General features: G+C 36.0%; 1 protein-coding gene across 6 annotated transcripts in view; it reads left to right on the plus strand.

Moving 5' to 3' along the window:
* The window catches only part of AKAP9 (A-kinase anchoring protein 9), a 163,978-nt gene that overhangs the window by 44,813 nt on the left and 95,622 nt on the right, over nt 1-23,543 (plus strand). For 5 of the 6 annotated variants that reach the window (XM_061164862.1, XM_061164863.1, XM_061164864.1 and 2 more), the window contains exons 4-11: nt 4,569-4,622; nt 4,985-5,155; nt 6,354-6,509; nt 7,168-7,365; nt 10,898-13,276; nt 16,701-16,914; nt 18,908-18,984; nt 21,267-21,405. In XM_061164862.1, coding sequence (XP_061020845.1) covers nt 4,569-4,622; nt 4,985-5,155; nt 6,354-6,509; nt 7,168-7,365; nt 10,898-13,276; nt 16,701-16,914; nt 18,908-18,984; nt 21,267-21,405 — 3,388 coding nt within the window. The remainder of the gene's footprint in view (nt 1-4,568; nt 4,623-4,984; nt 5,156-6,353; nt 6,510-7,167; nt 7,366-10,897; nt 13,277-16,700; nt 16,915-18,907; nt 18,985-21,266; nt 21,406-23,543) is intronic. The other variant, XM_061164865.1, reaches the window with a different exon arrangement.

Here is a 23,543-nt window from a genome sequence, read left to right on the forward strand (position 1 = left end):
GACTTGTGGTGCTGGAGAAGACTCTTGAGAGTCCATTGGACTGCAAGGAGATCAAACCCGTCAATCTTAAGGGAAATCAACTCTGAATATTCATTGGCAGGACTGATGCTGAAGCTCTAGTATTTTGGTCACCTGATGCGAACAGCCAACTAATTGGAAATGTCTCTGATGCTGGGAAAGATTTAGGGCAAAAAGAGAAGAGGGCATCAGAGGATGAGATGGCTGGATGGTGTCACTGATACAATGGTCATGAACTTGGACAAACTTCGGGAGATGGTGAGGGACCGGGAGGCCTGATGTGCTGCAGTCCATGGGGTCTCAGAGAGTGGGACACAATCGTGTGACTGAACAAAAGCAATATATCTGAATAATTGTGCACATAATATATACCAATTATACATGCATATTTTTTTAAACCAAATTTTCAGGAAGAGATACTTTTACTTTGTGACCAGTCCTCTGATGCTTTTTCTGATGCTGATCACTAAAGCTCAATTAGGTGATTTATAGTTTGAAAAAAATTAGTGATTTAGAAGTTTACATTGAAAGATAATTATCAAATAATCTTTTACAGATTTGAATCATAATCCTTTAAATGTTATCCTTTTGGGGCCTCGATTCATAATGGATTATACTTTGAAAAACTTACATATTTTGTCTATAGAATACACTGGAAAAATTCATCATCTGTGAGATACTTGATGAAGTCATATCAAGATTGCTGAAATGGATTTTGGCTTCAGTCCATGATCCTCTGGACTAGTTTTGGGTCTCTAGCCAGTTGATTTAAGAATATTGGACTCATTTGACCGAGATAGAATTTCAGGGAACTTCTTAGTCATAGTCCCTGTGTTTGAAGACAGAAAAATCTTCAGTAGTTCAGTTTTATAAACTGAGGAACATGGCAGCATGGTAAATTAAATGCATTTCAATAAAAAGTAAAAAACAAACCAAGGAATAAATCTCACATTATAATACTCTTCATATTAGAACTCTTAGTGATTACTTCTGAGTAATACCCCTCAAAAATGAAATTCCTTTCTAAGCAACACGTGACTACAAATTACAGATTTGCAAAGTTTAATAATCTTGGCTGCTCTTGTTTGCATTTGATTAATTTTAAAATTTCAAAACTATATAGTTTTAATCATAAGACACGTAATTATCTTGTATTTTGTCTAAATATCACTGTCATTTTTCTGCTGCATAACAAAAGAAGGTGATATAAAAAGGCAGGGGCTTTGGAGCCCAGAAAGTGTGTGTTCAGGTGTCTGATCTCTGAGCTGTTTGAAGCTGGATACCTCACTTAAACTCTGGAATACAATTTCCTTACCTGTAAAAGGGTGGAAATGATATCTATCTCACAGGGTTGTTTTGAGGGTTATTTGGTGATCTTAATATGTTTGATTCATGAAAAACAGTCAGCAAGAGAAATTCTTTACAGTGCTTCAATGGAAGTATGCTTTTTTTCATGGTAAGTTTGTAAGAAACAAAGGAATTTTTTTAAACAAATTATTCTCAGAAGGATTTCAGATTCCAATTATATGTTTAATTAAAACTAGCTTGTAAATTTTATTTTGGTAGATATGGTAGTGCTTAATGTTCTTGACTTCTATGATTAGTATTCTCCTTGGCTTAAAAAATGGATTCAGGTCTAGAAAGCATTAGTCAGATAATTTTATCCTATCACCTACCTAAGATCTGTTCTGTATTAAAATATATCCAGTTAGGTGTACTAGCGAAATCAGAGTAAATGGAAAATACCCTTTTTACAAATTAATTCAAATTATACATAATCTTTTCAGTTCTTGGAGAAGGGACATTTCCTATCTCAAATACCGTATTTACATAAAATGTTTTTATTGATACCCTTTGAGCAGGGTTATTTGGGAAAAGTAGGAAATGCTACAGTCAATACATAGAGATAAAACAAGTAAATAAATCTGCTTTGCTGTGTGTAGAAAGATGAAATGGTAGGAGAGCATACAGTCTCACTATGGATTTCATTATTCAGATTCCATTATTCTGTACTTCTTATCCAAGTCACTTACATGACTCATCACATTTTTTAAATAACTGGGATTGGAGACATAGTCTATAGCCAGCCATTGAGTAATGTAAACTTAGCCTGTCAACAGCCTTTCAACTTTGACTTGGATTTCTTTCTTTCTTTTTTTTAACTTCGCCATTTTTAAAATTTTCTCCCTGCCTGCCTCTGCTCTGTTAAGGTACAACGGACAGTTTAAAATTGTATTTTTTGAAGGTGTACAACGTGGTGCTTGATACTTAACTTTGAATGAATGATCTTAACCTCCTTAGTTTCTTGGCTGTAATCCAAGAGTCAGCTAGGTACACTGAAATCCTGTAATTTTTATGAACTTTTTGAACTATCAGATTCTATTTTTTATTAAAACATCCATTATTCAAATTTTTGTACATACATCAGATTAAGTGTAAGGATAAAGTACTAATCATTAATAAAAGTTAAGTTATTCTTCTGTTTTTGAACTGATGTTAACTGAAAAGTTTTTTGTGAAGAACATAGTTATGAGTGATCTTTCCTCTGATTTTTTCTGAATAGCAGTATTTTTAGGAAATGATACCCTATAGAACATTTTAAAATTTAGAATGTGCCTTATGTACTTTCCCAAATCTTCAGGTTGTCTACACAGGTGGAATAACTTGTGAATTCAACAAGACTATATTGGTATAACCTAAAGGTGGAATAATTTTGACAGATGCTACAGTGAAGAAGGATTTTAAGAAAAGTTAGCATTTTTTAGTTGAAGGAGTCTGTTCGTCTATTCTTCTTGTTTCAAGTTATTAATGTACTTTCATATTATGGTTTACAAAGTATTACTTTAAAAGGCTATTGTAAGATGATGAGACAAATGCTCTACCCTTTAGGTACCAGTGAAGTAATTATCTAGATTAAAAATCATAATAATTTATTGCTATTAATGATCCTAATATTCTGAGGAGTGTTTCTGTTTTAACTTTGAAATATAGTTTGTTTTAGTTTAGTTCTGGTGTATAATCTTTTGTTACCCACTTACATGATACTAAATTTTTAAAAAATATTAATATTGACAGGATTTTTATATTTATTATAATAAGACAATTAAGTTTTGAAAACAGTCATGTAGTATTTTATGCATAGAAGCCAATGCGTATGAGTAGCTCAAGTATAAAATGTGCTCAACTTAGAGAAAATTTAGGCTGAATGTTGGCTGTGTAGTGTGTTTGTATATAGAGTTAAATAGATAACTAACTTACGTAATAGTGGAATCATCACCACTTAAAGGAATATCCTTTGCTTAGTATGGTATTTGAAAATATTAATAAAATCCATTTAATTACTCTCTTACCCTAAAGGAAGAGTTTTAGTAGACATTTATCAAAGTGCTTCGTAACGGGTGGGGAGGGAGGTAGAAGGTGGGTTCAGAATGGGGGAGACGTGTATACCTATGGCCAGTTCATGTTGATGTATGGCAAAAACCATCACAATACTGTAAAGCAATTATCCTCCAAGTGAAATCAATAGATTTTTAAAAAATCAAGGAAAATTAGTTGAAATTTAGACGAATTTAATTGAAAGTTGTCACAAGTGATTTTATTAATAATCTTAATAAAGCTAGTACTGCTGTGTCCTGGTAGTTTTCACAAATTGCAGTAATGCGTTGCCATAAAGGTGAGTTTATTTAAACTTTGGTTTTGTTTTCTGTATCCTCGGTGAAAAAGCAAAGGAATCAGACTTTATAAAGAACTCTTAATTAGGATCATCCCCTTTTATAGTGTTGTGATCCCTATAGACCTAATCCTAATTCTAGGATATTCTATGTATTTTCAGTGTTAAAAGCTTCATAACTTGGATTCTGTTAACATAGAATGTGAAAAATTGAGATGTAAGCAAGCATGAAGTTCAGTTGTTTGCTGTTAGGGGGAAAGAAGGGATTATTGAGTAGATTAATTGATCTGAAGTTAATCTGCCTCCAGGTCAGCCTCAGAGACCTATTCTGCCAACTTTCTTCCTTCTACCACAAAATATCAGTGATGGAGGCATTTGTATTGTGGAGAGTCTCCACATCTGTCAGAGTTGGCAAGGCTCTCATAGTACCCCCAGGCGAAAATTCTTGGGGGAGTTTTCCTTAGCTCTTTATCCCCTGTTCCTTCTTCACTTGCTGTCCAGTAGACTTGTACCAGTAAACAGTTTTACTTGTAAATCAATAGGGCTTTACAAAAAAATAATTATTTACATGATTTTAGGTGTTTTGTAGAAGAGGGTCTAGGACAAAAGATGAACTGTGCTTAGAGCTTTAATTCACTTAAATGGAAATGTGTTAGCACAGTGTCTTTTCATTGTAACACTCAAATGTATGAGGAGTCAGTGGCATTTGAAACAGTCATATGTCTTTTACATGTTTAAATTTAATCACTATGTTTGTTTTTGCCAGTGTGGCATTTTCCTTAGGCATAAGAAAAGCATGAATACAGTTAGCACAAATCAATTTTTAGCTTTAAATAAAATTTCTAAAATCATAATATTTCAGGAAATTGTTTTTGTACAGGTAAATGGTTGCGGTTTTTTGGTGAGAACAGGAAAGCCTACAAATTTATTAAGGGTACAGTATTTAAAACTACTTATGATACTAATGTTTCATTCTATTTAAAGCTGGTTACTAACAAAGCTTTTTCATGCATGTATTTCTTTCTGTGTGTGATTTCTAAATGCTTTTAATGTGTAACAAAACAAAATTATCCACTGTTTGTTTTAAAACTCAGTTGTAACAGAATTTGCAGATATCTTGTTTTTGCTCTTGAGGTATTTATCACATAAACAACAAAGTAGGTTGTCATGCTGGTAAACTCCCAGGCGATGAGTGATGTTTTAAAGTGGACTTTGCTGTGGGATTCAGTTTTTTGAATCTCTTTTCCCGAGAAAATGTTGCTAGTACTGAATTATGTAAAATCTGGGTTGGCGTAGGAAGAAGAATTTGGTGTTGATGATTCTTACTCTGAACATGGAGCACAGTATGATCAGACCCACCTAGAGATGATGGAAAATGAACTGGCTGGGAAACAACACGAGATTGACGAGCTCAGCAGAGAACTGGAAGAGATGAGGGCTGCCTATGGGACCGAGGGGCTGAAGCAGGTGTGTTCACCTTACGTGGCTTTTCTTTTGTTACTCACAAAACAAAAATAGGAAATGTGAATGATAGTATAGATACATTCTCTAAAGATGGGGTTTTTAAAGGGTGACTTACAGTCACCTCGTGATATTTGTCCTTATATATATATCATAAACAGCATTGCTTAAGCCTAGATATAACGTAGATATTTTATCAAACTTTATGAGATAGCTAGGATGAAATCACTTCAGTATGGATGGATGTTTTTGTAATCAGCCTGAGAGAAACTTATATTGTAAACCACGTCAATACATTATGACTTAGACTCATTAAACCTGTCAGCAGGTCTTTGTAAATAACTTCTTATAGTTAAAATGACATCTGTTAGTTTGTGGCAGTCAGTTATGAAAACAAGGTGAAATAAGACATTGATGAGGGTGACAGAATATATTTCGCCTTCTCTAGAAACAAGTAAGGCTTAAGCATGGCTATCATGGTAATACCTACAAACATTGGAGCATCCCTAAATATAAAGACAGTTGTCCTTCTAGAAGTAGATACATGGGTAAGTCGAATCTAATGTTGGAGAAGGCAATAGCAACCCACCCCAGTACTCTTGCCTGGAGAATCCCATGGACGGAGGAGCCTGGTAGGCTGCAGTCCATGGGGTCGCTAAGAGTCGGATGTGACTGAGCGACTTCACTTTCACTTTTCTCTTTCATGCATTAGAGAAGGAAATGGCAACCCACTCCAGTGTTGTTGCCTGGAGAATCCCATGGACGGAGGAGCCTGGTAGGCTGCAGTCCGTGGGGTCGCTAAGAGTTGGATGTGACTGAGCGACTTCACTTTCACGCATTAGAGAAGGAAATGGCAGCCCACTCCAGTGTTCTTGCCTGGAGAATCCCAGGGACAGAGGAGCCTGGTGGGCTGCCGTCTATGGGTTGCACAGAATTGGTCACAACTGAAGGGACTTAGCAGCAGCAGCAGCAGCAAATCGAATATATTTTGTTCCCTAGTTCAGATAATCTTTTTAGAGTTGGTTTGGAAGTAAAACTAATTGTTGCAAGATAATAGCTTTCAAATATGCAAAAGATTACTTAAAAATTGTAATAATTCTGCCAATGCATTTTGAATATCATATTTTTGAAGTTACCTGTACTAATATTTAATTTTGTTGAAAAACTAAGTGTAGCACTTTTAATTTTCACTGATGTCTTTTAGTTGCAAGAATTTGAAGCCGCCATTAAGCAGAGAGATGGCATCATAACCCAGCTCACTGCTAATTTACAACAGGCAAGAAGAGAAAAGGATGAGACAATGAGAGAATTTTTAGAGTTGACAGAGCAGAGTCAAAAATTACAGATTCAATTCCAGCATGTAAGTATTACTAGTAGAAGAAAATTTATTAAATTTTTAATAATGAATTAAAATTTTTTTCTCATATTTTCTAGAACAAATATAAATTTGTTTAAAGGTTGTGTTTGCTTATTAATGTATTATGTTGAAAAAACTGGTAAATACTTGTTATATTAACTAGGAATTTAATTCATACTTCCTGAGTGGTTTTATGCTATTAGTTTCTTTATACTTCTTCCTCATCTATATTTTAAAATCTTATGAGTTTGATAAGGTGAATTTTTGCAGAAATTAACCTATAGTTGCATCCTTTGTCTAAAGGATGTCTGAAGTCATACCCTGCTATGACTTTATTTTAGTTAGGTTCTGGAATGTAACTCGATTGAATATATTCCATTTACCTTTAATGTGATCCATAGGAAACTACTTGTATTAATCAGGTTTCTGATGATGAGCAACAGAAAATAATTTGAGATAAGGGAGGAATCTGTCAGCTTAGGAAATGTACCCATACTTACCTGATCAGCTATGGAAGCGTGTTGGGTGGAGTCTCAGACCTCTGAATCCACCACAGTTCCCAGAGAGCAACTGTTAGCCGAGCAACACCCACCAAGGATGTCCATTCCTTGGTGCACTCGTTTAAGAATTTATTATTTTGGGGTTTCTTTATATTTTCAAGTTACAGGCTAGCGAAACTCTGAGAAATAGCACGCACAGTAGCACAGCTGCAGATTTACTGCAAGCCAAGCAGCAGATCCTCACCCATCAGCAGCAGCTGGAAGAACAGGACCACCTGCTAGAAGATTATCACAGAAAGAAGGAGGCCTTCAAGATGCAGATCAGCTCCTTGCAGGAGAGGATCAGAGCGTGTGAGGCGGTATGTCTGTTCTGCGGAGGCCGGCCGTGTGCCGCAGCTTAGCAGTTAGCTGTAGGGTTTCCTGTCCAAGTGTTTATCTTCTTGTTCTACACGTGAGTCACAGGGTTTCATAATTCAGAAAAGTTCTTTAAGCATGAAAAACAATGTATTTCAAAGCAATTGGAAGTCTTCCAGTAGTAGTATTAAGATAACACTCATTACTGAGTTCTTCGAAAGTAATCAGCTTATGTTACACTGAGCCCTCAGGAAAATCTATATATATAACCAGAACGTCTGTCCTTTTTTCTTTTTCATCTAAAGGTGTTTCTACTCATTTTAGCCATGGTTACGTAATTCTGTAAATATTTTCATGGCAAAATGAAATTTTATGGATTTTAGTTAGAAAAAGGGCTTTCCTGATGGCTCAGACAGTAAGAATCGGCTTGCATTGCAGGAGACTTGGGTTCAGTCTCTGGGTGGGGAAGATCCCCTGGAGGAGGAAATGGAAACCCACTCCAGTATTCTTGGCCTGGAAAATTCCATGGCAGAGGAGCCTGGTGGGCTGCAGTCCATGAGGTTTCAAAGAGACAGACATGACTGAGTGACTAACACACACTTTAATTAGAAAAAAATACAGATTCTCTTTATTTGTGGTAGTTATGTGTTGTAAAGTTGCCTGGAACACTTATTCAACAATTGATGCTCCCAGGGTATACACACACATACATACATGCACACACACATATATACATGCATACACACATACGTATTATATAGATTTTTTTTACTCTTTCCACTGTATTTTATTTTTTAATTTTATTGAAGTATATTTGACTTATAACATTGTGTGTATCATACAGATTGTAATATTAAATCCTAAAACAATTCTGGTAGATTATAGCTTGTTTAATTTTCAAAAGAGACATGAAAGTCAAAAGTGTTAAGTGACTGGTCTAAAGATAGCACCCCTCTCCTCCTAATTGGGATTCAAACCCTATTGGACTAGCCCAGAGCCAGAAATTTTTACAGTACTTTCCACTACTGCCTACCACCTCCATCCTCATGGTCTCCTTCCTTGTTCTCTCACCTTGCTCATCTGCTTAACATCATCTTAGCTTGAATCATGCATGCCCAGCAGCTCAAATTTTTTACCACTCTGTGCACTTCTACAAATGACTGAGTATTGATTTATGGGGTTATCTATCAATTTAAACAAGTGGGCAAGTTCACACATTTGGATTCTTTGAATAATGAGGACAGACTGTACATACAGTACAGTATTTTTTATAAATTTAGGCAGTTCTTCTGCAAGATGTTGAGAAACCAGCACAAGAGTACTGTTTGGATAACAATAAGAGTGTTAGGGAGCATTTATTTTTGTTTACTTGGTATCAGGAAATACTCAAAGCATCTTACACATTATATTATCTCATTGAATCGTCACAACAATCTTATGAGGTAAATACTGTTATCATGCCCATTTTTCAGATGAGGAAGTTAAAGCAAAGCAAGATGAAGTAAATTGCCCAGGTATACAGGCAATACATTGGTAGAGCCAGCTTTCCAATCTATGTAGTCTGACTACAGAGACTGTCGCTTAGGGAAATTAGAAATGTACAATTTTAAGATACTGAAATTACAAAATGTACATGCTTTACAACCAAAGTAATTTAAAAATCATTTTATAGATGTTTATAGAACACTTGTTTTGCATCAGGCTCTTGCAAGAGATAGTGATGCTTAAATGCACTTTTTTCTTCACTAAAACTCATGGTAGCCGAAACAAGGCTAAGTATGGGTAAAAAGTGTTTTGAAAATTCTGGGCAGGTCTGGCTTCATAAGGGAAGTGATTCAGGGTAGGCTTAGCAGGGAAGTGATATTTGAGGTAAGTCTGTAAATTAGAACAATTCCCTTTCATTGTATTTTGTTTTCTTCATAATTGGTGCAATATGTGACACACAGCAGCTCTTCAGTACTTGTTTGGTAAACAGTGAATAAATTATAAATCTGAACTGATAAGAGGACATTTTAAACAGGATGGAGTGTGCATAAAGACCCAGGTTGAACCATGTTAAAAAGGTTTTATCAGCATCAAAAAATAGTTTGATTAGAAAACAATCGTCTTTGAAAATGATCTTTTCCAGGAGGTAAGAAGAGAAAGGCAGTTTAGGCCTGGCAGACTGCCAGAAGATAGTCTAGGCCAGAAGGCTCAGTACCAACAATAAGGCATGGTGACATTGATGGGATATGTGATACCAAGCCAAAGCCAATTAGGCTATGATAACTTCATATGTCCATCTCACAGCAGGAATGGCCATGCCTTTGGACTGGAATTCTTAATTCTGTTTACAGCAGCCCCTACCTTGCTTTCTAGGTAGGTGTGATTTTTCCCAGAGGGATTAGAATTCTCAAAGTCTCCAGGTACCTTGATTCTCTTTCCTGAACCATTCTTGAATGGGCACTGCCACTATTTCCCTCAGACTTTCTTTTTCCCTAGGCTTTGACATTCTTCTTTTTTTTTTTTTGAAAGGTAAATTAACACATCCATTTGAGGTGCCTTTAAGCCCTCTTTCTTGACCTGGGACTTTTGTCTTCTGAAGGTGATTTTAATTACTTACGTATATTCTTATCTGTAAATTTTACTGTTTTTTCTGTCCTTGGGACTGCAGCCCTAACCACGCAGGCAAGTAAATGACAGAGACAAAACTTTGTCTCCAGGGCTTCTACGTGACTGTCTTACGCTGTGACACTTCTGTAAATGATTAGGGACATGCCTTGGCATGCGTTTTGGGTTTTGATTTATCTGCAGTTCCAAAATAAAGTCCTAAGTCAGAACAGGGATGGAAAAAAAATCTGTCTTGCTTTCAAGTTTCTATTTACCCCCAAAATGTAGAATCAAATTGATATGCCCTAAATGGCATAATTGTCTTGCATGTCACTTGCAGTTCAACCACTTAAGCATGGCATATCCCTGAACTTCTGATTCATTTAGCCTTAGGAGTGAAGTTAAGGCTGACCTTTAGGAGCCTGTTTTTGTTGTTTTACTCTTCGTAGCACCTGCCCACCAAACCTTCAGGTCACTAAAATACTGTATGGGAGGAACATTGATTTATTTTTAGGATTATTTCTGGAACTGTAAAGGGTATGTAGTCCTCTTGTAATTGCAAATACCAAATACTTAGAATGTTGATCAGTTAATAAGAAAGAAGAAAATATAATGGTTTAGACACATTTTGGTTGTTTTTTTTTAAGACACATTTTGATCTTACTAAATTTTTTTATTAAAACATTTAATCATAGCAATGCAAGAAAAATTTCTTCCCCCCAAAGAAGACCAACATTGCTATGATATTTGCTTATAGGTAGTGTTGGCTACACAAGTCCTGTGTCTCATTGACATAAGAAAAATGAAGGAGCAGGCTCAGCCGTTGCTTTTTATAGAATAATGTGAAAAGCAGTTTTCTATCAATTTTTTTTGGTGATGGGGTTAAGGGGTGTAAGTAACCAGAAACTAAGAATGCCATTTTTATGTTTTCATTTTTTCTTTATAAAGGAACAGGATAAAAAAGTAGAAAACTCAAATAAAGAAATACAGGAAAAGGAAGCAGTCATTGAAGAATTAAATACAAAAATAATAGAAGAAGAAAAAAAAACTCGTGACCTAAAGGATAAAGTAACAGCTGCTGATAAATTACTGGAAGAATTACAAGAGCAGGTTGTACAGAAGAACCAAGAAATAAAAAATATGAAATTAGAACTGACTAATTCCAAGCAAAAGGAAAGACAGTGTTCTGAAGAAATAAAACAGTTAATGGGGACAGTTGAGGAACTTCAGAAGAAAAATCATAAAGACAGTCAATTTGAAACGGATATCCTACAAAGAATGGAACAAGAAACACAAAGAAAGTTGGAACAACTCCGGGCAGAGCTGGATGAGATGTATGGGCAGCAGATAGTACAGATGAAACAAGAGTTAATAAAACAACACATGTCACAGATAGATGAGCTCAGGACACGACATAAGGGGGAACTGGAGAATGCTTTAAGATCACATCCAAGTATCACAGTTAATGAAGATCAAATAAAGTTAATGAATATGGCAATAAATGAACTGAATATAAAATTGCAAGATGCTAAGTCTCAAAGGGAAAGGCTCAAGGAAGAAGTAGGCGTAATCTTGGGAGAAAAGTCTGCTCTCCAGAGACAGCTGGGAGACCTTTGTGAAGAGCTGAGCTTCTCAAGGGACCAGATTCAGAGGGCTAGGCAGACAATAGCTGAGCAAGAAAGTAAGCTCAGTGAAGCCTACAAGTCCCTTAGTACAGTGGAAGATTTGAAGGCTGAGATTGTTTCTGCTTCTGAGGCCAGGAAAGAACTAGAGTTAAAACACGAAGCAGAAGTTACAAATTATAAGATAAAGCTTGAAATGTTAGAAAGAGAAAAGAATGCTGTATTGGACAGAATGGCTGAGTCACAGGAAGCTGAGCTGGAGAGGCTGAGGACACAGCTCCTGTTTAGTCATGAGGAAGAACTTACCAAACTGAAGGAAGATTTGGAAATTGAACATCGAATAAGTATTGAAAAGCTTAAAGATAACTTAGGCATTCACTATAAACAGCAGATAGATGGTTTACAGAATGAAATGAGTCAAAAGCTAGAAACCATGCAGTTTGAAAAAGACAATTTGATAACTAAGCAGAACCAACTGATTTTGGAAATTTCAAAGCTAAAAGATTTACAGCAGTCCCTCGTGAATTCAAAATCAGAAGAAATGACCCTTCAGATCAATGAACTACAAAAAGAAATCGAAATACTCAGACAAGAAGAAAAGGAAAAGGGTACACTTGAACAGGAAGTTCAAGAATTACAACTTAAAACTGAATTATTGGAGAAACAAATGAAGGAAAAAGAGGATGACCTTCAAGAAAAATTTGCACAACTTGAAGCAGAGAATAGCATTCTTAAAGATGAAAAGAAGGCTCTTGAAGACATGTTGAAAATACATACTCCTGTTAACCAAGAAGAAAGATTAACTTTCATAGATTCCGCTAAGTCCCGATCCAAAGACTGTAGCTGGCAAAAAGAGAGAGAAATACTTACAGAGGAAAATGAGGACCTCAAAAAACAATGTATTCAGCTAACTGAAGAGATTGAAAAGCAAAGGAACACTTTTTCATTTGCTGAAAAAAATTTTGAAGTTAATTATCAGGAGTTACAGGAGGATTATGCTTGCCTTCTCAAGGTAAAAAGCGATTTAGAAGACAGTAAAAATAAGCAAGAAGTAGAGTATAAAAGTAAGCTTAAAGCACTTAGTGAAGAGCTTCATCATTTGCAAAGAATAAACCCAAGTATAGTGAAAATGAAAAGTTCAGTCTTTGACGATGACAAGACTTTTATACCAGAACCATTGGAAATTGGTGAGGTTGTTGAGAAAGATACAACAGAGCTTATGGAAAAACTTGAGGTAACCAAGCGAGAAAAGTTAGAGCTGTCAGAGAGACTGTCTGATCTTTCTGAGCAATTAAAACAGAAACATGATGAGATAAGTTTTCTAACGGAAGAAGTTAAATCTTTAAAGCAAGATAAAGAGCAAGTTTTATTGCGATGTAGAGAGCTAGAAGTCATAATTGACCACAGTAGGACAGAAAATGTAAATGTGCATGATGTCCATTTAAGCTCTTTGAAAGATGGAGTTTCATCAAGCAGGGATCCTGGAGGGTCAGTTCCTAAAATAAATAATGATTTTGGTAAAGAATCAAAAATAATGGAGGTAAATAAAATTCCTTTTGAAAATACGACTCTCGAAAAAGCAAGCAAGGAAGAACAGTTTTCTGCTCACTTGCCGTTGGTGACAAATGAATCATCGCTTGGGACTACTGATCCAGGTGAAAGCGATAAACTTCAGCAGGAGCTCCGCGTACTTAAATCAGAACAGGTATGTTTACTTAATGTGCATACAGTAAAGTGTACATTTCAGACTGAAAGTTTTCATCTTCATACAGCATAAATTAACCTCCTTACAAGAGAATGAAAGTAAACCCAGTAATGTAATTCTCACTTAGACTTATCATTTACATTTCTTTTATCTGTTTTTTGTTAAACCATGTTACCTCTCTTTTAGTTAATCTTTTAGTTAGTCTGCTCAGGAAACAGAACACATTTTCTTTGAAAAAGCAAATTTAAATAACTTTGCTGAGAGTCAGAGCATTAAAATAATTATTTTGTAATATTTCATTGCAATTCCAAAGATTGGTTTAAGAGTCTCCTTTTGTATTGGTGTTTTCAAGGTTAACTGAAGATTAACTCTTAAACCTTTTTAGTACTTCATGTAGTTGTTCAATAGTTATGAAACTGTTTCCCTGAGAAGAAGATATTGATTTAAATCCTAGTTTTCTCAGAGTCTTATTATACCTAAAGGGGAAAAAAATATTAATTCTAAATACAACTAAAGAATACATATAATGAGTAATACTAGATCACTCCTGACAATGTATGTTTGATAGACACTGAAATTAGAAATAGCAGGAAGATCCCACGGGGCACATTGTATAATGGTGCTAACTGGAGCTTTATGTGTGTTTCTTCATTTCTAAACAAGTATTTATAGAGTCTCTTGCCAGATAGAAATACAGTGGTGAACAAGAGTAAGAGTTGGTTCTAGCTCTCACAGAGTATATATTTTAGTGAGGGAGGCAGATTGTAAATGAGGAAATAAGTAGAAGAGTTAAGAAATAGTGATGTTTTATAAAGAAAATAAAAGAGAGAATGGGATAGAGAGTGGTGGGTAGTCACTAAATAGGGTGGTCAGGAAAGGGGTCTAGGAGGAACTGACATTTGAACTGCCATCTGAATGGCAGTGAGGATCTACCACAGGGAAATTAGAGCAACTGCGACGGCAGAGGTAAGTTTGAGGAACAGAATAAAGACCTGTTTGGTCGAGTTTGAGGGAAAGAGAGTGGAAGAAAAAGAGTTTGAAGAAGGAAAAGACCAGATCTTGGAGAGTCTTACGGACTTTGTAAGAACCTGAAATTTTATTCTCTATATAGTAGGAAGGCCTTGGAAAGTTTTTTTTCTTTCTACTTCTTAATAAATGTGCTCATATTTATGATCTTATATCAAATTTTACATCTTAATAACCCAAATAGTTAAGAAGTTCTAATTACATAACTGTTAATGCTTTGTGAAATACCTGAAATTGTTTTCAAAATCATAATTGGGTTTAATTTTATCACTCCTAAAAATGTCAGAAGATCATTTAAAAAAAAATTTGAAGGCATTACTAGGAGGGGACCCAAATTTGAAGTTGTCAAAATGGTCAGATTTTTCTCACCAAAATATTTATTTTTTTTCTAACTGAAGACACTTTCAGTGACATTTAGATACCATTTCCTTGATGTTGACATCTAGTGCTCGCTTCGGCAGCACATATACTAAAATTGACGTTGACATCTATAAAGTAAACAGAGACAAACGCAAAAGCTGTCCCTGACACATACATCACTGCCAAGGCAGACCCCTTAGTGATGGGGAGAACAGTGAGGTGTGTGCTTATGGAAGGAAGCTCATGAAAAAATTGAGCAACAGTTTACACAACAGTAACACCAAAGAGCAATCTAAATGTGCTTAGAAATAATACTGCAGCCACAGAAATACTTCTGCTAGTTGACTAATAAACATGAAAAGATGCTTTCAGCATTATAAATTGATATAACAGTGAAATTTTATACCTATCAGTTTGACAAAATAAGGTTCACAATAAGAACTGTGATGAGGTTGTGGGGAGATGAGTATTCACTTAACATTATTAAATATATCAGTGTAAAATTGTGTAATTACATAAAAAACGTTGTTAAAATCTAATATTGATGCAATATACATGGTTTACCACGTAGCATTTACATTTCTGCTGGTAGTGTATGTGTCCCTAACCAGCAGTGTCAGCATCACTTGAAAACAGGTTGAAATCAAATTCTGGGGCTCACACCAGGACTCTTTAAGTAGAGCTTGGGGGTAGGGGCCCAGAAATCTCTTTTAATAAGCACTCCAGGTGATTTTGATTTGGGCTACAGTTTTGAGAATCACTACACTCAAGAAGGGCTTCCCAGGTGGTGCTAGTGGTAAAGAACCCGCCTGCCAGTGCAGGAGACAAGAGGCACAGATTTGAACCCTGAGTCAAGAAGGTCCCCTTGAGGACGACATGGCAACCCACTCCAGTATTCTTGCCTGAAGAATCCCATGGACAGAAGAGCCTGGTGGGCTACAGTCCGTGGGATTGCAAAAAGTCAGATATGACTGATGCGACTTAGCACACATGTGTGCTAGAGGAACACTATCATATATGTACAAGGGCATATATATATAAGAATTTATTGCAGCATTTTTTGAATATCTAAAATTTGAAATAATCCATTTGATCTCCAAAAAGGAAATGAACAAATTGTAATATTCATATATACAGCACCAAGTTAAAATAAATTTATGTGTGTCTGCTTGGAAAGATCTCAGAAGCATATTGAATGAGAAGAGTAATTTGCAAAATAAATGCCATTTTGCACCATTTATGTAAATTCTTAAAAACGTAAAATATATGCACTGTTTATAGATGGATTGAGAAATGAGAGTGTAAGACGTGAACTGAATTGTAGCAGATTTATCAAATTTATAATATGGTGGCCTCTGGGGAAGGAAGACTGGGAACGTGATAGATTAAGTTTTATCTGTATTTCATTTCTAAACCAAAATAATAGGAGAGAAATGAAGAAAAAAGATAAAATGATTGCATTTATTACTTTGTGATATGTGTACATAAGTGTGTATTTCATTATTCTTTGCATTTCTCTATATTTGTTTATTAAAAGTCACTCAGTCATGCCTGACTCTTTGCAACCCCGTGGACTCTCCCGGCCAGAATACTGGAGATGGTGGCTGTTCCCTTCTCCAGGGGGTTTTCCCAACCCAGGAATCAAACCCAGGTCTCCCACATTGCAGGTGGATTCTTTACCAGCTGAGCCACCAGGGAAGCCCATATTTGTTTAAAAATGTCATTTTTGAACAAAAATGAAAGGTGAGGCCATCCTCACATTACCCAATATCAAACTTTACCATGAAGTTGAAGTGATGAAAATATTGTGCTATTTTCCTTGAAAAAGTTGTACTATTTTCCGAGGTCAGTGCAACAGATTGAGTGAGAAAATAATTTCATGTAAGAAAAGTGATGTCTAATTTAATTATTTTCTCACTCAATTATAGTTTATAATTTCATGTATCCCCCCCCCTTGTAATGAGTATATGCAAAAATAAGTTAAATTGTTTGATTTGTCATTTTAAATTATCTAACCTGCACATTAATTCACTTTAAGAATGATTTAAGGCTCCAGATGGAAGCCCAACGTATATGCCTGTCTCTGGTCTATTCAACTCATGTGGATCAGGTTCGCGAATATATGGAAAATGAAAAAGATAAAGCTCTTTGCAATCTTAAACAGGAGCTTATTTCTGCTCAAGAGGAAAAGATCAAGGAACTTCAGAAAATACACCAGCTAGAGCTACAGAATATAAAAACACAAGAAACAGGTAAATGGTTTCTAACAAAATTCTAAGTAAGTAAGTATCACTTAGAGCCCGCCACTTCTTTTGTGATTCTGTTCTTGACTTAGACCCCGTGGAGGAACATGACTGGGTGTTCTCAGTTCTAGACTCATTTCTTCATACAATCATAGGCTGTTCATGTAAGTGCTTAAAAATCACTGAACTATTTTCCCCAAGAAATCAACAGTCCTGTGGAAAAGCGATATAAAATAAACTCTTCGAAAACAATAGGAAATCTTCTATAATAGAAGAATGAACAGAAAGAATGGAGGGAAAGAGGAGAAAAGTCTAGTGCTTCCTGGAAGAGTGAGGCAGTAGGCAGGAGGAGGGAGGTTGGAATTTCAGGAAAGGATCTTAAGTCTTAACTTTAGAGATGTGCGAGACGACATCCCTTTTGGAGAATTGAGAGTTCAAGGTGTGTGCAAAAGTAGTGACGATAAAGATTGTCGGAAGCTTGATCAGAAAAGATTTCATATGCCCTGACCGAGACATGCTTACTCTTTATGCTGTTGGTTTTAAGAGCTGAGGCAGGATTTCAAATAGAGTAACATAGTAAGGTTTTTAAGATGACATCACTGGAGCAAATTAAGGGAGGTGATAAGTGATGGACTCAATGGACGTGAGTTTGAGTAGACTCCGGGAGTTGGTGATGGTCAGGGAAGCCTGGTGTGCAGTCTCCATGGGGTCACAAAAGAGTTGGACACGACTGAGCGACTGAGCTGAACTGAACTGATAACGTGATGGAAAGACCAGTTAAGCAGCTTTGGCAGTTACTCTGTTAACATTAAGATGTTGAGCTAAAATGGCATTGGGCGTTGTAGAAGGAAGAAAAGTTTTAAGCGTTAAAGAGGTGGGTTGTAGTCTGCAGTTAGTATTAGCAGTAAGGGGGAGGAATTGAGAATGATCCCTGCGTGTCTAGTTTGAGTAATTGGATTGAGGGTGACTGCAGTCAGGAGGAGGATGAGGAGTAGATTTGTGAGGAAAAGAGTGTATTTAGCTTGGAACATTGAGTTAAAAATACTTGATGACTTTGAAAGAGCGATACCTAGTATGCAATTGAAAATAAAGGCTGAAACCTAAGGGGGAAGTTTTAAGTTCAAGATAAAGATTTGTAAGTCAAGAGATCATTTGAGGCCAGGGACAAGAATGAGACACCTTGGAAGACTAGAGTGAGCAAAAAGACTAAGATGGCACTGTGTCCGCAGCAGTATTTAAGGAGCTGTAAGTGGAAGACTAGTCGTGGTTAACCTTTATCTTTAGTAATTATCCAGTTATTCAATTAATTAGACTTTCTCTGTTCAGGGTATCTTTAGGCCTCCATTCTTGACAGATCTACCTTTATGAATGAGATGGTTCATAGGTTTGGAATTGTTCTTTTGAACAGTAGAGTTTAAAGTGTGACTTAAATAAGAATATAATCCTTTTTCACTAAAGGAAAAAGGAGTTCTTTGGGTTTGAATTGAATAAGATTTTAAGCATATGTTGTTTGTATTGGTATCCTCTTCAGGTAGAATCTGTAGTTTTTCACACTACAAATTAATTAGTGGGTCATTAATGGGTGATGAAGTTAGTTCAGTGAGTAATGACCAGTCTTTTTTGTTTTCTTAATAATAGAGTAGAACAGAAAACATTGGAGTGCATAGGATGTATAAAAAATAAATACTTGTGAAATTTTTGTTTCAGTTTTATATGGGTGAATATATGTAGGGTTATGCTGTGTGATACAGTTCTTGTATTGGATTGTAATACAAAAATATTACAAATCAGTGCTTTGTACCATTTTTGTGGTATATAAATTGAAAATCCTACAAATTATCTTATACAGTTAACGCTGAGCAGTACAAAATAACATTGAAAGAAATAAAGAACTTAGAACTAATCTTATTCCCAGGAATCTTCCAGTTGATGTAAGTTTAATATGAAAATAGTTTCTAAGCATGTAAATTGAACATTTTTAATGCGCTATCTGTTCTGTTAGGTGAAATGAAGCCTTTGCAACTGCTTATTGGAAAACTTCACAAGGCAGTATCTGAAGAATGTTCTCATTTTACACAGGTAAAATATTAGTTAAAAAGTACTTTTAGACGAGTAATGCTAAATTTTAAGTTATTACTATTTTGATTTAGCAGAATCATCTGAATTACTTTTCCCTACAGTCTTGCTTCAGAACTGTATTTGGAAAATATTCCTGAGTTTTTAAGTTTAAAATAAGTGTTTAAATGTTCTCCTGATAATCAGTTTGAAACAAAAGAAACTTAGGTAAATTATCTCAGTAGTAGATTCTACAGAAGATTTGCCTAATTTTAAAAAACAGATCAGTAGAGCCTTAAGCAGGTCTGTTTCCTACTCCTGCCCACTTTGGTGGTTGAATGAATTTGATGACTTAGCTGGGGGTCTTGCACATGACTAGTGAGACAGTATTTCACACTGTAGATTGCCAAATCTGAAAACTGATTATACCAGCTATAATCATATTTGTGAAGATCAGGTGAAACAGCACTTCTGTACCCCTGCTGGGAGTGTGCCACCTTGAGGAGCAGATGGTCAAGGTATATTGTCGAGTTTATGTACGACACAGTCCAGCATTTACTTCTCCTTAGGTTCACATGCGTGCACAGCCAGATATGTTCCTTGCAAGAGTGTCTTTGTTATGTCAGTAAATCTCAAAAGAAAAAAGTATAAAAACATGCATGTTAGATAATCACCTCTGGGCAGAGAGGTGAATGAAATAGATGAGCAGTACTTAACGCAGAAATCTTCAAGGTTGTATTTAATGTTCAACTTTTTAAAAATATGGATATAATATGACAGAATATTAGTATTTGCTATAGCTGGGTAATAGATGAACTGTTTTCTGCATATTTGAAATATTTCAAGATTTAACATACACACCTAGGCTTGTCACAGGTTTCCATCTCATCCAGTGTATTTATAATTTGAAGGGGTGGGGAGGGTGATGTTAGTTGGGAAGGTAAAGCTGCCTTACTGGTTCTAATTACCTATGGAATAGTTTGGAAACAGTATTCAAAAAAACAAAAAAAGTCAGGAATATCCACACCAAGGGCCTCCACTCTGCTGACAGGTTCAGGCATTGCGCTTTCATATCCATTGTTGATGGTCTTTAAATATAAAGCGGGCCCAACTCATCATGTGTGTGTTAGCTACTCAGTCGTGTCTGACTCTCTGTGACCCCATGGGCTTTTGCCACCAGACTCCTCTGTCCATGGAATTCTCCAGGCAAGAATAATGGAGTGGGCTGCCATTTCCTTCTCCAAAGTCATAGTAGTTCATTTATAAGCTGACTTTATATATATTTTTTCTTCTAGTAATGTCTTTACCTGACCCCTAATCTCAACTTGAAACATAAATCAGCTTGTTGTAATGGAGAGGTCCCTTGCAGTTCATCATGAATCTGATTTTGTCCCTAATCATTGATGTTACTATGGATTAGTTATTTCATCTTTCTGAGTCTTTTGCTTTATTTGTAAATTGGCTGATCATTCAGGTTTCTACCAACCTGAATCAATTTATGATAAATTCTACCTTAGAAACTATGTTGGAAATTTAATAAAGTCAATTAATAGTATAGTTTCACTTTTAGGCAGATCTCACGAAATAGCGACAGTAAACAAAATGGTTAGGTCTAGAAGTTGTTGACTTATTTCCAGTTGCATGAAGTGGAAAGGTGAAACTTACTAGAAACTTCTTTAGGCGTGTCAGATGATTGTGTGGTATGTGTTGTTTACAAGTGATGATAGAATTGTCCATTGCTCAGGAGAAAAACCAGAATAATATGTCAAATATTTTTTATTTTCTTCTGTGTATAAACCATGAATAGTATTCTCTTGTGTTAAAGTCTGTGAACGTGATCTCCTACTTTATATAGTTTCTGTAGAATTTATACACTACTTTCTAGTCATCGTTGTTGAACTTCTGTCCTCATCTTTTCACCTTTTCTCATGGGTAGTTGACATTACAGAGGGAATATCTGTATAGGATGTATACTAGAAAGTGGTAAAGTACGAGATACATTCATTATTACAAGAAATAAAAATATTATAGTTTAGACATATATATTTGATATATATTATAGATAATGAAGGCTGTCACATTTTCCTGATGTGAGAAGAATTTGTGTCTTGCATGTGGAGAGAGAAGGATTTAGACTTGTTTGTTCTTTTGCAGATTGATTTGATACACGGAAATGTTTTCTTACTGATTTTTCCTGTGACATTTTTTGACTCTGTTTTACATATAGGAAATAATGTTTAATAATCTTTAGAGGCAGAAATCAAAACTTTATAATTTCATAAAATACCTAATTTTATTGTCGACAGACTTTTTGCAATGTCCATGGTGAACATTACACTCCTGCTTTAAAATGTGAAGTAAATGGAGAAGAGAAAGAGACTGCTGGTGTGCACACTTCTGAAAATCAAGAACTGGGATTGCAAGATTACAGATGTGAAGTCCAAGGTAATAAAGGCTTTACTGCATTGTTGAACAGAGTATTTAATTTTCTTACATGAATTGTTGATGAACTATTTCCATTAATTCCTGATTTAATCACTTAGCTGATTTGAGTTTATCTTAGCATCTTTTTTCAGGTTCATGAAATCTTGCCTTTAACGTACATGTTTAGTTTTACAATGCAGTAATCGTGATAAAAAGAAAACCAAAGCTGTCTGCAAATATTCTGTCTCTTTATCCTCTGTTCCTCTATTTCCGTCTTTTCTTCACTGTAATTCTTAATTTCATACCATAGATCCAAACCTTTAAAAGTCATTGTATTTGTTGAATAAGTATATGTCAGGGGTTTATTTTTATAAAAAGAATAAGACATTCAGTTATCTTTTTTTGATAGGAATCCTGTATTAGTTCCTTTTTCCAATTTGGAACCTCAGTTAACTTTTTGGTGTTCAAATGGTATGGACCCAACAGAAGCAGAAGATATTAAGAAGAGGTGGCAAGAATACACAGAAGAACTGTACAAAAAAGATGTCCATGACCCAGATAATCATGATGGTGTGATCACTCACCTACAGCAGACATCCTGGAATGCCAAGTCGTTGGCCTTAGGAAGAATCACTACAAACAAAGCTAGTGGAGGTGATAGAATTTTGGTTGAGCTATTTCAAATCCTAAAAGATGATGCTGTTAAAGTGCTACACTCAATATGTCAGCAAATTTGGAAAACTCAGGAGTGGCCACAGGACTGGAAGAGAGGTCAGTTTTCATTCCAATGCCAAAGAAAGGCAATGCCAAAGAATGCTCAAACTATCGCACAATTGCACTCATCTCACATGCTAGCAAAGTAATGCTCAAAATTCTCCAAGCCAGGCTTCAACACTACGGAAACCTTGAACTTCCAGATGTTCAAGCTGGATTTAGAAAAGGCAGAGGAACCAGACATCAAATTGCCAACATCCATTAGATCATAGAAAAAGCAAGAGAGTTCCAGAAAAACATCTAATTCTGCTTCGCTGACTACACCAAAGCCTTTGACTGTGTGGAACACAACAAACTGTAGAAAATTCTTAAAGAGATGGGAATACCAGACCACCTGACCTGCCTCCTGAGAAATCTGTGTGCAGGTCAAGAAGCAGCAGTTAGAACTGGACATCGAACAACGGACTGGTTCCAAATTGGGAAAGGACTACGTCAAGGCTGTATATTGTCACCCTGCTTATTTAACTTACATGCAGAGTACATCATGGGAAATGCCAGGCTGGATGAAGCACAAGCTGGAATCAAGATTGCCAGGAGAAATATCAATAACCTCAGATATACAGATGACACCACCCTTATGGCAGGAAACAAAAAGGATCTAAAGAGCCTCTTGATGACAGTGAAAGAGGAGAGTGAAAAAGCTGGCTCAAAACTCAACACTCAAAAAACGAAGATCATGGCATCTGGTCCCATCACTTCGTGGCAAATAGATGGGGAAACAATGGAAACAGTGACAGACTTTATTTTCTTGGGCTCCAAAATCACTGCAGATGGTGACTGCAGCCATGAAATTAAAAGACGCTTGCTGCTTGGAAGGAAAGTTATGACCAACCTAGACAGCATATTAAAAAGCAGAGACATTACTTTGCCAACAAAGGTCCATCTAGTCAAAGCTATGGTTTTTCCAGTAGTCATGTATGGATGTGAGAGTTGGACTATAAAGAAAGCTGAGCACTGAAGAATTGATGTTTTTGAACTGTGGTGTTGGAGAAGTCTTGAGAGTGCCTTGGACTGCAAGGAGATTCAACCAGTCCATCCTAAAGGAAATCAGTCCTGAATATTCATTGGAAGGACTGATGCTGAAGCTGAAGCTCCAATACTTTGGCCACCTAGTGTGAAGAACTGACTCATAGGAAAAGACCCTGATGCTGAGAAAGATTGAAGGCAGGAGCAGAAGGGGATGACAGAGGATGAGATGGTTGGGTGGCATCACTGACTCGATGGACATGAGTTTCAGCAAGTTCTAGAAGTTGGTGATGGACAGGGAAGCCTGGCGTGCTGCAGTCCATGGGGTCGCAAAGAGTTGGACACGACTGAGTGACTGAACTTAACTGATCCCTTCACAAGTGTTTCCTACCCTTGTTCATTGGTGTGAATAATAAACA

The sequence above is a fragment of the Dama dama genome, chromosome 18 (assembly GCF_033118175.1).
Source record: "Dama dama isolate Ldn47 chromosome 18, ASM3311817v1, whole genome shotgun sequence".
Classification (NCBI taxonomy): Eukaryota; Metazoa; Chordata; class Mammalia; order Artiodactyla; family Cervidae; genus Dama; species Dama dama.